The following is a 16,400-nucleotide window of genomic DNA, read 5'->3' on the forward strand; positions in this document are numbered from 1 at the left end:
AATGGATTAGATTGGACATACCTTTTGCATATATATATTTTCTACATTTTCAATAGTTTTATTAATATTTTGTGTTATAGAAGCTGTTAAAACAAGACTGCATTTAAATTTTATTTTAATTGTTCATACATATGTTTGGGTTCTGTTGAAATTTCATCCATTGCCTTTGATATGATATACTGTTTAGTGTAGCAATTAAAACCTATATTAGTTCATATGTATATAATTATATTATCTACAAAAAAAATCTTTTAGTTTAGTCTTTCCCTATTTTCAAATTTTATATGCCTTTTTTCTGCCTTATTCCACTGCTGGGTTCCATCTCTTATTGTTGAATGAAGTGACTGATGAAGTTCATCCTTAATTTGTTTTGAAAGTAGAAATATGTTTTCCCTTACTAGAGCAATGGTGATAATTTCAACATTAGAGTATTTGCTTATTTGTGTGCTGCTTATTTTATATCAAATCTTGATTATCTTTGAGAATTCTACTCCTAGCTTCCTAAGTTTTACTTAGCAAGGCTTTAAGTATTCATCAAATGTCTTTCTCTGTCTATTGAATAACTTATTTTTCCCTTCAAACTTTACTTTGAAAAGGCTAATAAATTTTTTTTGTGGGGGCCAACCATGATAAGCTAAGTATGGACAGGTCACCCAAAGGAAGTTCTTTACTTCCAACCATTATCTCCTGGGACTCTGGCCATCAATGAATTTAAATGGAGGCCTGAGTCTCAGTAGTTTAGCCTGAGGCAATGCCTGGTTGCTGGAGGAACCACAAACTGAGATTACCTGACCAAGAAGAGACCATTCAAAGGAAATGCCTGGCATTCCAAGCACTGTAGACAGGAACACCTGCCAGAACACACTCACCAGGACATCCTAGACAAATTTCAGCCAGTCTTCAGAAACCCCTCACCCCCAACTTTAGTACTATAAAATCCTATTCTAATTGAGCTCAGGGATCTCCAGTTATTCCTATACATTGGACATGTGGAGAGACCGCGTTTGCAAACTTGATTAAAATAAAAGCTCTTTGCTTTTACATTCGGGACTTGGTCTCCTTGTTGACTTTTTGTGGGGAATTTGCAAATTTGGACATAATATTTTTAATACAACTTGTTCATATATTATTTTTCCTATATGTTCCCAGACATAAGTTTCTCTAAGGCTGAAATTTGTCTGGTTCATCTTTGAAAAAAAAGGCAAAATATATTCCATGGTTTGGTGTTCAGCATATGTGTGCTAAAAAAAGTACATGGTGATAAAGCTATGAATTAGTTTCCTGACAGTCAGCAAAGGAGGCAAAGAAATCTGGACATAAACATTAGGAGAAGCAAGATGCTATGGGACAATGTTCTGTTTCCTGTCAATTATATTTTAAATAAATGCTGATTGGCCAGTAGCCAGGCAGGAAGTATAGGTGGGACAATCAGAAAGGAAGTAGGGGCAGGTCAATGAGAACAGGAGAATTCTTGGATGAGGGAAGCTCTTTCTGCAGTCCTGGCTCAGCCACAGAAGAAGCTAGTGACTGCCTTGCTGAATAAGGTACCCAGCATAGACAAGAATAATGGGCTAATATAAGTTTTAAGAGTTAATAAAAAGCCTGAGCTAATGGGCCAATCAGTTTATAACTAATGTAGACCTCTGTGTGATTTCTTTGGGAATTAACGATTGTAGGAACAGGGCAGGACAGAAACCTCAGACAAGAGCAGCAGATGTGCACTGCCTAACCTTCCTCTGTGTCTTAGCTACTCCTCAACTGCTGTGACAAAACTCCATGACCAAGCAACTTATAAAAGAAAGGGTGTAATTTGGGGCTCATAGTTCTGGAGGGTTATAGTCTTTAACCATTATGATGATGAGCATGACAGTAGGCAGCTAGACATGCTTTGAGCAGTAGTTGAAAGATCACATCTCAATTCACACAAAACAGAGAAAAAAATTAACTGGAAGTGGGGTGGACTTTGGAATAATCAAAATGTGCCATCAGTGAAGTACCACCTCCACCAAGGCCACACCTTCTCTTCCTTCTCAAATAGTTGCACCAACTGGGGCCCAAGTATTCAAAATATGAACCCATGGGGGCCATCCTCATTCAAACCATTAGAGCAGGAAAGAAGCTGGAGTCAGCAACTGCAGTAGCTATTTTCTTCCCTCTGGAAGGTCATCCAGTACACTTTCCACCTGTACAGTCCTGGCTGTCTCCACACACATTGCATCCTTCTTAGAAGTGCAGTATGAATAAGAAACATAATCTCCATCTATATATCCACAGTATATATTATTACTTAAGTCATAATTGCTTCTTTCAAATCTGTAAGAAAAAAATAAATTCACTTGACAAGTTATATTTTGATTAGACCCACATAAGAGAATTTTCAACACAAAATGATTATTTCTTTTGTCTATTGTCTAAGCCAAATTTGGGCTGAAGATTGAAGTGCATATATAAGTGATGTGAAACCCTGTTTTCTCAGCTTCTTACATCTGGAATATTTTCTGTCATTCAGTTCCCGACTTAGCCTCTCTTCTCATGTGATGGAGGTGGGTCTTGTATCTTATCTGTTGCTTTCATTGGTTAACTAATAAAGAAAACTGCTTGGTCCTAATAGGACAGAAAATTAGGTAGGCAGAGTAGACAAAACAGAATGCTGGGAGAAAGAAGCCGAGTCAAGGAGTTGCCATGATTCTCCCACTCTAGACAGATGCATGTTAAGATCTTCCCTGGTAAGCCAGGATGAGACCCTTTAGATTTCTTCTATCCCAATATGGTATGATAGACCACGCCCTCCTGAAAGGTTGCTGTGAACACCCTCAAAAAATTACTTCACTCAACTGCCAACTGAGATAAACCTGGCACACAGGTTACACCATGAAAGATCTGATTAACAGCGCCCCTATTCAGCAAAAAACAGTTCAGAGAGAAATAACTGCGCCCATGTTCCCAAATATGGTTTATAAACTTTCTTTTACATTTAAAAGGGGATGTGATATAGATATGAATAATTTGCACTGGTATGGATTTTAAGGTCAATTTTGTTATATGTATATGCATATTTCTAATCTTGATTAAGGTATTGTGATCGTGTAGTTCATTTTTAAAATGTAATGTATAATTAGGAAATATAGGTTGTTAATGGATAATCATCGATAATAGTCAAGCTTGTAGTCATATTAGTTAGATTTTCTAGATATATAGAGATATATTTCAGTTAGATAGGCATTCTTTATATCTTTCAAAGACTACAAAATATGGCATTTAAATGTTTTAATAACTTAGGACTTTTCATGACAATGAGACACGTCATCTGCTCCTGTTAGCACCAATCTCTACAGGACACAGCAGATAGTGACTGAACTGCCTTTGAAATTTTCTGCTTCATGGAAATGTCTCTGGACAGAGGAACTTTGGGTGACTGTCCAGGCAGCAAAATGTCTCTGTCATTTATAAAGCTTTGGATTTCTTGTTTATTTAGGTAATATTATATCCTTTTGGAGTCTTTGATGGAGTTGAAGAATGGATAGATAATTATAGTTTTCCTTAGTTATGATAAAAGATAAAATAGATATAAATATTGTAACTGTAATTCTTGCTTGATAACTGTTTTATTATATGTAGTATTACTATGTTAAAGTTAAAGCCTTTCTTTTTTGTTTAAACAGAAAAAAGGAAAATGATGGAGGTGGGTCTTGTGTCTTATCTGTTGCTTTCATTGGTTAACTAATAAAGAAAACTGCTTGGCCCTAATAGGACAGAAAATTAGGTAGGCAGAGTAGACAAAACAGAATGCTGGGAGAAAGAAGCCAAGTCAGGGAGTAGCCATGATTCTCCCACTCCAGACAGACGCAGGTTAAGATCTTCCCTGGTAAGCCAGCTCGTGGTGCTACACAGAATATTAGAAATGGGTTAGATCAATATGTAAGAGCTAGCCAATAAGAGGCTGGAACTAATGGGCCAGGCAGTGTTCAATGGAATACAGTTTCCGTGTAATTATTTCGGGTAAAGCTAGCCGGGTGGCGGGATGCAGCCCGCCGCTCCTAGTACTACATTCATGGCTGATATGATTTACAATAATACCGTCCAACAGTATATAATAAACACAGTAACTTCTGAGGTGCCTCAACTTTTCCACCAGAGAGCCTGTGTGATCATATGTACCTGCCTTTTCTTCATTCCCTTACCACCCTAGTCAGGTCCATCCCCAAGGCAGTACAAAAATGTATCAAGTTAAAATTTCAAGAATGAGCTAATAAATAGGCCCCATAAACAAAACATAAAGGAAAGAAAAAAAACCTCTTCCCAGAAAAAGAAAAATAGGTGTGTGTTGGGAGGGGGCAGAACAACAGGAACTCTGAGCTCTCTGGCTGCTGCTTGCTGCCATCAGCTCTTTCAGCCCATGGCCCACAAGCACAGGGCGGTGGTATCTGAATTTCAAAGACTGATGGGCGGGGCTTAACTGCTTCATTGTGAGCCAGCACAGCAGGCCAAGAACTTAGATTTTTCTTGTTTGTTTGATTGCTTAAATTTGGCTTAAATGTTTCTGTTTGTTTGTTTATTTGTTTCTCTCCCTAATAGAGGGAACAACTCATTATCAATCAATGGTCCATTCATGGGAGAAATAAAAAAACTAATAAAAGCCCAACTTCTGGTAAAAACAATTGCAGTCAAGGCATAAAGTACTAAGCCAATGCTGTTTGAATTTCCAGAGGTATTACTCATTCATTGTAATGAGGGTGTTATCTTCTCTTGCTCAGCTGATTAATGCTTAAATGAATGTTTAATTTTCATAGTAAATAAACAAGGAAAGCAAAATTCATGATTTTTAACAATGTTATTGGGTATGCTCTTGTCTGTTTATCATTCCTGAGAATTTCATTCTACTCTTTAAATTGCTTTCTAGAAACTTTCAGTTAAATTCTATAAAAAAAAATGTAAGACCTGAAATAGAGTGGTAGTCAAAATATGGGTGCTAAGGCAAAAGTTCATAGAAATAATCTCTTAATCTCTTGCTAACAAATAGCCTACAAAAATTATTTTTCTACTAAAGAAAATACAAGCAAATTTTTCCATTTTATTAATAATTGACAAATCACATCAATGTGTCACTTGGGATCTATAAAAAGGCATCCTCTTTTAAAGATTTTATAAAAATACTGTTGCCTAAAATGATCTCTCTAATTCCTATTCTGATTGTTTTCATGCTTTTATAGATGGCCTATGTAAAAAGGAGTACGCACATAGAGGCACAAGATAGAATTGCTCAATTGTTATTACTCCCATGTCTGAAAGGTTAAACAGCTCAAAATGTAAGACAGCAGATGTTCTAAGCACTGGGAAGAAAGTATTTTTGTAAACTGTTTTTAATGATGAGAGGCCAAAACTAAGATTACAAGTAAATGGCATTGAGATTGAAGATTTAGTGGACACTGGAGTTTACGTATATATAATTTCTCGAGTCTTGGAATCTTAACTGGTCTTTACAGGAAGTTTCTACTCAGTTGTTAGGTATTAGAACATTATCTCAGATGAAACAAAGTGTAGAATGGATTAAATGTATAAGGTGTAAAACACAAATGGAAATATTAAAGCGTTATGTGAATGATGTAGCCATGAATTTTCAGGGGAGAGGTTTCTTGCAACAATGGAGAGCTCAAATTTTATTCCTACAATTTTAGAAACAGCCCAAACAATGATGTTAAAAATGATGTACATTTCTAGAAAAGGTATTAGAAAAAAATTATCAAGGAAAATCACAGGCTATACAGATTATTCAACAATGGGGGAAAAAGGGAATTAGCTATCTAAATTTGAAACCCAACTGCTCTGCCTTCAAAATGGCTAAGTAATAAGCCTGTATTGGTGGACCACTGCCTCTTAACTAAGAAAAAGTTACAGGTGCTTGAACAGATAGTAAAAGAACAGTTAGATGCTAAGTACATTGAGGAAACTACTAGTTATTGGAATTCTGTATTTGTAATGAAAAAGAAATCTGGAAAATGGAGAATGTTAACTGATTTGAGCACTGCTGTAAAACAAGTAATTCAACCTAGCAATCCTTGTAGTCCAGAATTCCTCTGCCTTCTTTACTACCCCAAGATTGGCCTATTACAGTTATTTGCTTTTAAGATTGTTTCTTTATAAGAAGAAGGTAGGGAAAGTTTTGCTTTTACAGTGCCTATTAATAATAATGCCAGATTGTAAAAAGATAGCAATGGAAAGTCTTTCCTCAAGAAATATTAAACAGTTCAACTTTATGTCAATATTTTGTGCTTCAACCAAATGACACCTAAACAATTTCCTCAATTAATTATTTACCATAATATATATGATAATTTATTTGTTGCTTCTGATACAGATACCTTAAAAAAAAGTTTAATGTAGTACAACAATTTTACCCCAATCAGGATTACAAATTGCTCCTGAAAAAAATTCAAAGAGGAGATTTTCTTAGTTAAGATTTAAATTAAGTAAACAGAGAATTCACTACAAAGGGTAAAGATTAGGAGAGGTCAATTCACACTCAATGATTTTCAAAATGTATTGGGAAATATTAAGTGATTGTACCCTAACCATAGTCCTGACTATTCAAGAATTAAGTAATTTGCTTCAAATTTTGCAAGGTGACTCAAATTTAAACAGTACTAGGCAATTAACAACTGAAGCAGACAAAGAATGGGCCGAAGTAGAACAAAAATTGCAAAATGTCTATGTGGGTGGACTAGATCTCACAACTGAATGTATTGTGTGTGTGTGTGTGTGTGTGTGTGTGTGTGTGAGAGAGAGAGAGAGAGAGAGAGAGAGAGAGAGAGAGAGAGAGAGAGAGAGGAGATAGAGGGAGAAACAGTAGTTACCTCTTCAGAAGACAGACAGAAAGAGAGAATGTGCATAGGCTGGAGAAGGCAGAGATCTGCTTGCCTGGAGGCAAATTGGGATGGCTGGGAGTGGGTGGGGCTTGTCTCTTAAAGGGACAGAGTACCTAGGTGACAGACCAGGCCAGCAGATCATAATACTAATAACCCTCAAGAAATCTGTAATTTGATTCCTATAGGTTATTGGAGGTTTGCCAAACTAATGGCAAGACATGTGTGGCAATTTTCTACATATCAAATACATCACAGACACCTGCAGGGACAGTTGCCTTTAAAGACATGGTGTCAGCTGAAGTTGCTGTGAAAGGCCCTCTGCTAGGCTCCTAAAGAAATGTGTCCATTCAAGTCTAACCATAAAAATCCATGAATAGAGACTTACCCTGCAGAGAGGAACATGTTCTCATTCAGTTCCTCGTAAGGTGGTTTCTTTGTTCTGGGCGTCAACCCCAGCCAATAACCTTTTAATTTCTTAGACTTTATAAATTCCTAGAGAAACAGAGAAGACCTGTTTAATAAGCTGTTTCTTATATCTGTACACTGCCTCACAGGATCACATACTGTACGCTACTGTTTTAACATTATAATTTTGGTGTAGCATGTCAGCACTTTTTCACAGCACAGTTTCCTGTCTAGCAGGAAGAAAGCTGGGCCTGCTATGTAGACGCAGGGAAGTATGAGAAGAAAAACTCCAGTATTTGGAGGGTGATGTAACCACCAACCTGTGTTGTGACAGAACATCCTGATACTGCTCAAACAGTAAAAACCAACACCACCACAAGCTAGTTAGGAACATGGGTGACCCTGGTAACTACAAACGGTCCTTTGCTTTATCATTATGGTCTGATCAACCTTGCAGAATGTGCAGCTTCCATTATGCATCTGATACTACAATATATCCATCCCTACCTGCCCTGCATAAGAACAGAAAGGGTCAACCCGAGTTCATTCCAGAATCTCCTCCCCTCCTAAACTCATGAGTATCTCTTTTCTCTGTAGTGGCATTTTAACTGTATTTTAATAAATAAAGACAGCCTGAAGATTTGAGAGTTAAACAGTCCCACTGGTTAACCTTACAGACCAGATTATGGTAACCCACACCTTTAATCTTAGAAGCCATAATGACACAAACCTTTATTCCCAGCAGCCACAGGAAAAACTGGGCAGTGCATGCCTTTAAGGATGGTGGTGCACGCCTTTAATCCCAGTCCTAGAGAGGATTATAAAATGGGAGGAAACAGCTCTCAAAATACAGTCTCCTTCTGAGATTCCTGGAGGCAGGATTGCCATTTCAGACTAAGATCAAGGTTAAGAGCCAGTGGTTGGCTGTTTTGCTTTTCAGATCTTCAGGTTGAACCCAAAAATTTCTGACCCTGAGCTTTTATAATCGTGCTTCATTTCTCCAAGTAAAACTTCTCATAAAACAAGCCATCCAAAAACCCAGGGATGAGACTCTTGAGAAGCTCAGCTCCCTTCTGCTGGTTTATTTTTGCTTTTCATGTATGGTCAATGAAAGCTAGCAATTTTCCAGATATAAATATTTGGGTAGTGAATATTCAATCTGGGGCAAAGGAGGTAGTTAATAAAGACAAGCTGGACTTAACAGAAAAGAGAAGTATAATGCAATAGACCCACAGAAGAGCAGTAACCACAGAATCAAAATTAGCACAGAACACTTTACCCAAAGTTACATCTGCTTTTCTGTTAAAGACAGACATTTCTTGAAAGTAAATAATTATAAATGATTACTTGAGAAAGGTCACTGAGACAGAATAGTTCATCGAATTCCCTTCTGTAAAAGATGGCAAAGATTCTTACAGTAAAGAAGCTGAACCACTTAGGAAATATATTTTTACTCCAGGATGAATGACTACAATATAGGACCAGCAGCTCACACAGGTAATTCCAGAACTTGGGAGACTGAGACAATAGGATTCCTATGAGTTTGAGATAATCCAGGGCTACTGAGTAAGATTTGTCTCAAAAGAAAGAAGGAAAATAGTAAAAGATTGTGATGTGAGAGGCCAGAACTCTTTATTAATACATGAAACAGAAAGATATTAGTTAGATCAGTAGTTCCCACTATGTGAGTTACTGTTCCTTTGGAATCGAATGACTCTTTCACAGGGGTCACCTAAGACCATCAGAAATTTCAAATATTTGCATTACAATTCATAGCAGTAGCAAAATTACAGTTATGAAGTAGCAACGAAAATAATTTTATGGTTGAGAATTGCCACAACATAAAGAATTATATCAAATATGTGCAGCATTAGGAAGGTTGAGAACCACTGACAGAAACAAATAAGTAAACAAACTAGAGGATTCACTTATCATTAGTTCTAATAACTCTGTGCAAATGTGTCTGCTTAACATGTGCCTCTTCTCTGTCAACCCAGTATCCATATATAAACAAATATCACCCTATTTTACTTTATCTGGCTTCTTTCCATAGTAAATAAAAAAAATAATATATTGACAATAAAGAAGATTGTCCTATGTGGTTTTTATGGGCATGGGGAGCCTTAGCCATGATGGTCACACTTTTTGTCTTTGGATAGCTACTCTGAGGACATACGCAGAAACCTGTTACTACACTTCCAACTTGCAAATAACATAGACTTGAGGATTCTGGGGGTCCCTGATCTACCCACCTATCCTGCAACTTCTAAGATTTTGATTAAGCTAAAGCTGTGATTTCCCTGAGACAAAAGTGCAAGTCCCACTCCCCTCCTCATGCAAGGAAAACAATCCCGAGTCATGAATGGATCATTGCGTGTCTTCCCAACACATCCCCCTTCATCCCACATTCCATGATGTGAAGTGATTCCTTCCGGAGGGAACAGAGACATGGAACCTTACCAGCACATTTTTGTTCTTAATCTTCAGCAGGCTGCCATTTCGAGAAGAACAGAGCATTTCACTCATTTGCCATGTTTCAGACTTTCCAAGTTTGGAATAACAACTGTCCTCAAACCATTGTGAATCCTTTGGACAAGGCTTGCATTTGTGTTCTAGAAGGAGGACAGAGTTTTATAGGTTTGCATGAACACCTTTGACTACAATTCCTTTACTGTCTGTGGACATTGATCAGATTTACTGTGTTGCTTCTCTTTATGTCAAGGAGAAAGAAACCAAGTCCTATGCATCCCTAAACATCACCCTAGGAACATGATACAATACTTGGGCAAACACAGAGGTTCAAGTACATGAACAAATTCAAACATGTTGTCCATCATTAGGAACCTGAATAGTTTTTCTTTTCCTTCCTTCCTTCCTTCCTTCCTTCCTTCCTTCCTTCCTTCCTTCCTTCCTTTCTTCCTTCCTTCCTTTCTTTGTTTTTTTGACTTACATATGACTCTAAAAATTAATCACAGCAAATGCTGTCTTGTAAAACCAGGTTTACAGAGCCAAGTCCGTCTGGTTTTCTCCAGCAAGTGTTTCTTTAGCTTTCAACTTCTGGAATATTGAAGAGGCACCTTAGAAGCATGGGAATATAGTTTAGCCATAATAACTACAAAAGCGCTGGAAGGCAACACTTCCTTCCTTGCTCGGTGCATCACCTGAGACTTCATTTCTTTGCCAGGATCTTTCACCCCTTCAGCACAAATTGAAATTTAGGAATGAGATCATGTACAAAGAAGCACCCTTCCCTACTTACTACCTCCTGAGCTTTGGGCCTAGGATAAGGGTAATAAACCGCAGATTAGAGAAACTGAGTATACTCTCTGGTGCTTCATTATGTAACTGTCGAACCTTGCAAATTGGCAGTCTATTTATTTCTACTTTCATGTTTTTCCCCTAACTAGTTTACCAAACACATTTAACTCTTTTGAGACAGGGTTTCCCTATAGCTTTGATGCTTGTCCTGAAATGATCTTTTGTAGACCAGGCTGGCCTCGACGTCACAGAGATCCACCTGCCTCTGCCTCCTGAGTGCTGCTGGTGTTGAAGACATGTTCCACCACTGCTCAGCTAAGAAAGTGATTCTTAAAGGACCCTAAGGTTTAGTTTGTTGCCCGAGGAATAGTTTTGAGAGCAGTGCAGGGTTACCTGGTTTGTTTTTACACAGTTCACGACACAGCTGGTTGGCTGTCTTTTGCAGCATGGCAGACAGTTTCCTGATTCTTTTGGAGCTGTTCATATTGTGCATCAGCTGTAGAGAAACATTTCTTTGAAGTTCTTCTCTGATGTTTTGTAGTTGATTTGATTTTATCATTTCTGTCCCCAAAGTTGTATGAACTCCAGGATTTTTTAAAGACAGGAGAGAAGAAAATAGTAGATGATTTTTAAAAACTTATAAATTCTCAGTTATTCTTTCACCGTTCGAAACTTGATGAGTTTTTTTTCCCTCAAAAATAGCACTAAAGCATTAAAGTGGTAGAAAAAGAATAAACATTGGTTCAACAACTCGTGGCATTCTAAATTAGCCCAAAATATCTATATAGATGCATGCATTTACAAATACATATAAATATATATGTAACACTGCACAAACTCATCAGGTTGCATTTTTGTATTTATTTATATATCTGCGTAACAAGAATAATTGAAGACTAAGAGGTTCTGAATTTGAGAAGGAGCAGGCAAGGGCATGAGAGTGATTATAGGAAAAAGGGAGAAATGAGGCAACTATATTTTAATTAAATTTAAATTTTCTTTTTAAAGAATGATGTGATACATACACAAACCTCCTAAGACCCCCAGTCCAATGAGCAGCAGAAGGCATAGAACAGTTAGAATCAAGACTGCTTTATGCTGTGAATAGGAAGGGGCAGAAGGTACTGTGAAAAGAAAAAGAGCACAGTGTTCAAGAAGCAGTTCACACCTCAGTTTCATTCATTCATCCTGTCTCTCATTCATTCATTCATTCATTCATTCATCATCTCCTCATTTCTTTTCTCCTATGTATTTTTTTTAATAAAACAGTGATTTGTTCGAAACCCAAAGACATTAATTTTTTTCAAGAATAATCAGATAGGAAACCACAAGTAAGGCATCAGGTTTTATTTTAAGATCTTTAACTATGCTGTCTTACTGCCCAGATCTTTTGTTCATTAAATGTCTCAAATTTCGTACTAATAAGATCAAGACAATGAATTTTTAAAGTAAGAAAAGTAGTAAATTCTTTTGAATGAGGAAAAAGTCTCATAGACAAAGACATTAATCCCTAGGCTGATAAAAGATACAAAAAAAAAAAAGGAAAGAGAAAATTTATAAAATAGGGAGGAGGAAGGAAAATGGAGACGAAGACTGGAGGCAGAGTATATCCTTGGATACATTGTGGCAATTGTCTGGAGGCTGAGGGAAGCCAAGTCAGTCTGAGGAGCTTCTTGGGATGTAGAGGTGAGGCTTGACAGGCAATCCCAGCTGTTAACACTTTCCCCTCTAACGCCAAGGGTGGAGCTGCTAAACAGCAGAGCAGGCTCTCACTGGTTATGTCTTGGCATCCCTCAACAACACCCTGCCTCATTTGCACTTCTCGTTACTTTTTCAATATTTTCTATGATTTTCTAGCAAAACATTGTGATGGAATGATTTTTATTATTTTCTGAACAAAGAATCACAGAGTAGATCATTTTCCTAAAAGTAACTGTGAATTACTGGTAAGGCATTCCATGATTTAAATTATCACCATATATGATATATATGAAAAGACTGTTTGTAGCACGAATAATTAAAATCTCAGAGATAGAAATTGGAGTTCAACTTGAAGATCAGAAAAGCAAAATAGCCAGTCACTGGCTCTTTCCTCTCTCTCGGTGTGAAACGACGATCCTGCCTCCAGGAATCTCAGAATGAGACTGAGACTGAGCGCTGTCTCCTCCCATTATATATTCCTCTTTAGTTCTGGGACTAAGGGTGTGCACCACTACTGCCTGGATTCTATGGCAAGCTAATGTAGCTACTGGGATTAAAGGTGTGTGTCTTTGCTGCCTGGTCTGTAAGACTGGCCAGTGTGACTGTTTTACTTTTCTGATCCTCATGCAAGCTTTACTTATTAAAGTACAAATGAGATGCCACTACAACTGTTTTAAGAATGTAGTTCAAGAATTACCTAATATTCTTACTCTGTTCCGGAAATTGTCTTACATCAACAGCTAGTAGCATGACAGTGTTGTAAAATCTCATAAAAGTGACATATAAAAAACTTGATTTCTTAGTATTTTGTAAAAACTGTCATTATTGAAAGTACTATAAATATTGTTCCAGTCTTTACCTGAGGCTTAAAAATGAAGCTCATGTGTTATCTTTTGTCAAAATTATTTTCTTATTTTTGATGTATTCAATTATTTAAAAGTCATCATATGTGTGCCATTTAGGTACTAGACACTGTTGTGGCTGTTCATAAAACAAAGTAATAGGGTGTGCAAGTTTATGCTGTCATGCAGATGAATTTTAAAGTGACAGAAAAGAAACAGCTAAATGCTTGATACAGAGATAGACAGACAGACAGACAGACAGAGATAGCTTTTGAAACACTTTTATTTTAGAAAGTGTGTGGTCGAGATGTCATGGATACGGGGAAGAGATGTGCAGAATTGGGGTGAATAACATGAGAGTAAGAGTATCCAGCTCTTTGACTCTGATTTAGGGGGGTATTTTTATGTGTGGAACAGAAGGCATTGAAAGTAGCTAAAGATCGCTCTGTATGAGAAGGAATGCTCAGGAAGAATTCAAAGCCAAGCCAGTCTGTGGAGGAGAGGACAAGTGCTGTGGGCTCAGTAAAGGTCATGAGCAGACACTTGGAAGTCGTGGTACTGGAAGCTGAAAGGCGTGAGATGACTTAGAAATGCATATTGTAGCACAGGAAGGAGACCTGGAAAGTGCCCTGGTGTGAGCCATCAAAGAGCACAGGCAAGAAGTCAGGACAAACAGAACAGCAAAACCAGCTCAACCACAGAAAAAGTGAAGATCAGGAGGTTGTGTCCTGGAGAACGCCCTATGCGAAGGAATTTCACTTGGGTTTTGGTGTGGGATGAGGGTTGTGTTGAGTGTGTCATGTTGTGTTATGTTGTATTGAAAGTAGAACCCCGCACATGCTAAGCAAGTGCTCTAGCACAAAGCTCTATCCTCATACTCTTTACTTCTTACTTTAAGACAGGATCTCACTAAACTAACTGCCTGGGTTGACGCTGGACTCACTCTGCAGCTCAGGCAGGTCTTGAATTTATAACCCACCTGCCTCAACCTCTTTAGGAGTTGAGATTAGAATATTGCTCCTTCAGTGCTAGAGAGGAAAGTAATTTTAAAAGAGACTGGTTATCATTATGAAAACAGTAGGGGAGTATAGCAGTGAAAAAAAAAGGCTATGAGATAGCCCAGGGGGTAAAGGCACTGGCTGTGCAAGCCTGACAACTTAAGCTAAATCCCTGGTGGTAATCTAAATTTAAAACAAAAAATAGAGATCCAAATGCTAGGATAAAACAAGGAAGCCCCAAAAGACCTTGAATAGAGCAAGCTCCATGAACAATGAGGAAAGAAGTCAGATAAAAAATATTGTCTCTGGATACACACATATACAAGCGCACATACACGCGCATGCACACACACACACACACACACAAGTGTTCTCTTTCTATTTCTCTTTATCCTATTCTGCAAGCATTTTACTTTTCAAAACTATAAAAAGAGTAACATGTAAGTCCATGACTTTCCTGCACAATGTATAATCATAGTTCCATGGCTTCATGAATGAACACACACACATAAAACAAAACCAAATAAAAGATCTTCATACTAGAATACCAACATTTCTACACAGACAACCCCTGTCTCAAAAAAAGCAAACAAACAAAAAACACCAGCATTTGAAAATAAGACCCTGTCCCTTGTATTGAGTTTTGTATTTTAAAAAAAAATTGCAATGTAAAATATAGTGTTTTGTTGCAGGAATTTATGCCGTAAGTAAGAATATCTTTATAATCACTTTGATACTTTGGTTTAAATAAAAAGCTTAATTAAAAATCCACACTGAATTATTGCTAGATTTGAAGTGTGGGACTGTAGCTATTGCCACAGCCTTGGCTCAAAATCTTACCTTTTCCACCGCATTTGTCAGATGTCTGCAGATTTTCTTTCTTATCAGAGTCCTGGAATTTGAGATTTGCATAAACAATTTCTTCAGACATTGATGAATATTCTAAGAAAGCTCCAAAAATTGCCCTTTGGAAAAGGTGAGAGAGAGAGAGGAGAGCTAAAGTCTGAATAAGTCCATCTGAAATTTTAATTTTCTCTGTGTAAACTGGAGCTAACCTCACAAGCCAGAATTTCTTTTTAAAAGCCCACTGTGCCAATCTCTCAAATATGTGTCCAAGAGTCGCAAACCGTCTGTTGTCTCAGATAAGAACAGGCAAGAGTCAAAAGAGGAAATGTCTTTCTTCCTCATATTTCTTCCTTTTTCTCATTTCTACACAAAGTAAAATTAGAAATTGTGTTTGGATTTATTTTTGTGCAAATTGAAAAACTCACTCTAACCCCATGGTACAGATACAGCATAGGATTAACCTGCCTAGCACGGAAATAATTGGAATGATTCGGTTCTCAATTACTGATACAACCACAGAGGACATACATGGTGCTCTGTATGTAGAACTGTCAAAGTTCCCCGAGAAAGACTGGCTTAGTCAGACCTGAACATACACAGAGATGACATGCAGAGAATGAGTCATGAAGGACTATGATCTCTCTCTCTCTGTTGCAAATGTTCTGGTTATATTAACAGGAGCTTTGTTTCCAGTGCTGGATGGCAGAAGTAGGTGGATCTCTGTGAGCTCCAAGTCAGCCTGTTCTACATAGTGAGTGCCAGGACAGCCAATACTATATAGAGAGACAGTGTCTCAAACCACCACCACCCCTGAAATAACTAATTAGCCAGAGAATAAATAAATAATGTGAGACACCACTACCACTGTGTAACTGGTAAATGAATGAGCTCAAACCTGGTAATATTGAGTCAAAGCCATAAGCCATGACCTGTGTTACGCTGGTACCAGTTTCCTTCCCCTTTTCAGTGGCTTATTGAAGCACCTCATGTGGATTGAGACTATGTGCAGAAGGTTAAGTTTGGTTTTAGGTTTCCTGGCCTGCAGGGTTGTTGATGGAAGCCGCAAACAAAGATTGTTCCTCTAAGCATGTGAACTTCCAGTTGGGGTTCAGTGCCCCTGGTTCATTTTTGCAAGCAAAATTTTTAGTAAACACTATTAAGACCAGAGCAACTTTTAAAAGGTTCCTTACTAGAGACTGAGATTCGGGTATCAGTTTTATTTCAGGGTGTTAAATTTTTACCCTAGTAATTTTAATAATCTTTATTTTTATCAATTTAGTTATGCTTATAACATCTTTCTTTATGTTTTAATGCCTACAACCTCTTATAATATATTTAAAATTTTAATTTTGTACTCATCTCTTTATATTTTGAAACAGTACTTTAGCATTGAACAAAAATTTTAAAATTTAGTATATGAAATCTTTTTTCACATAAATGCATTTCCTTTTCCTCCAACCTTTTTTTTTTTTTACCAAAATTACATT

At 37.3% G+C, this 16,400-nt stretch overlaps 1 protein-coding gene across 2 annotated transcripts; it reads right to left on the reverse strand.

Moving 5' to 3' along the window:
• Nucleotides 1–89: 89 nt before the first annotated feature.
• Nucleotides 90–15,209, reverse strand: Clec12a (C-type lectin domain family 12 member A). Of its 2 annotated transcripts, XM_075982607.1 has the most exons (7): nt 15,123–15,209; nt 14,908–15,032; nt 11,552–11,650; nt 10,920–11,108; nt 9,729–9,880; nt 7,249–7,355; nt 90–2,313 (listed from the first exon to the last, which is right to left on the reverse strand). In XM_075982607.1, exons 2-7 carry the CDS (start codon nt 14,996–14,998, stop codon nt 2,142–2,144), a joined length of 810 nt encoding a protein of 269 aa, XP_075838722.1. In that variant the 5' UTR covers nt 14,999–15,032; nt 15,123–15,209; the 3' UTR covers nt 90–2,141. The 2 variants fall into 2 exon arrangements, with proteins under 2 accessions (XP_075838722.1, XP_075838723.1); XM_075982608.1 differs by lacking the exon at nt 11,552–11,650 and having other exon boundaries at nt 14,908–15,209.
• Nucleotides 15,210–16,400: the final 1,191 nt, after the last annotated feature.

The sequence above is a fragment of the Microtus pennsylvanicus genome, chromosome 8, assembly GCF_037038515.1.
Source record: "Microtus pennsylvanicus isolate mMicPen1 chromosome 8, mMicPen1.hap1, whole genome shotgun sequence".
Classification (NCBI taxonomy): Eukaryota; Metazoa; Chordata; class Mammalia; order Rodentia; family Cricetidae; genus Microtus; species Microtus pennsylvanicus.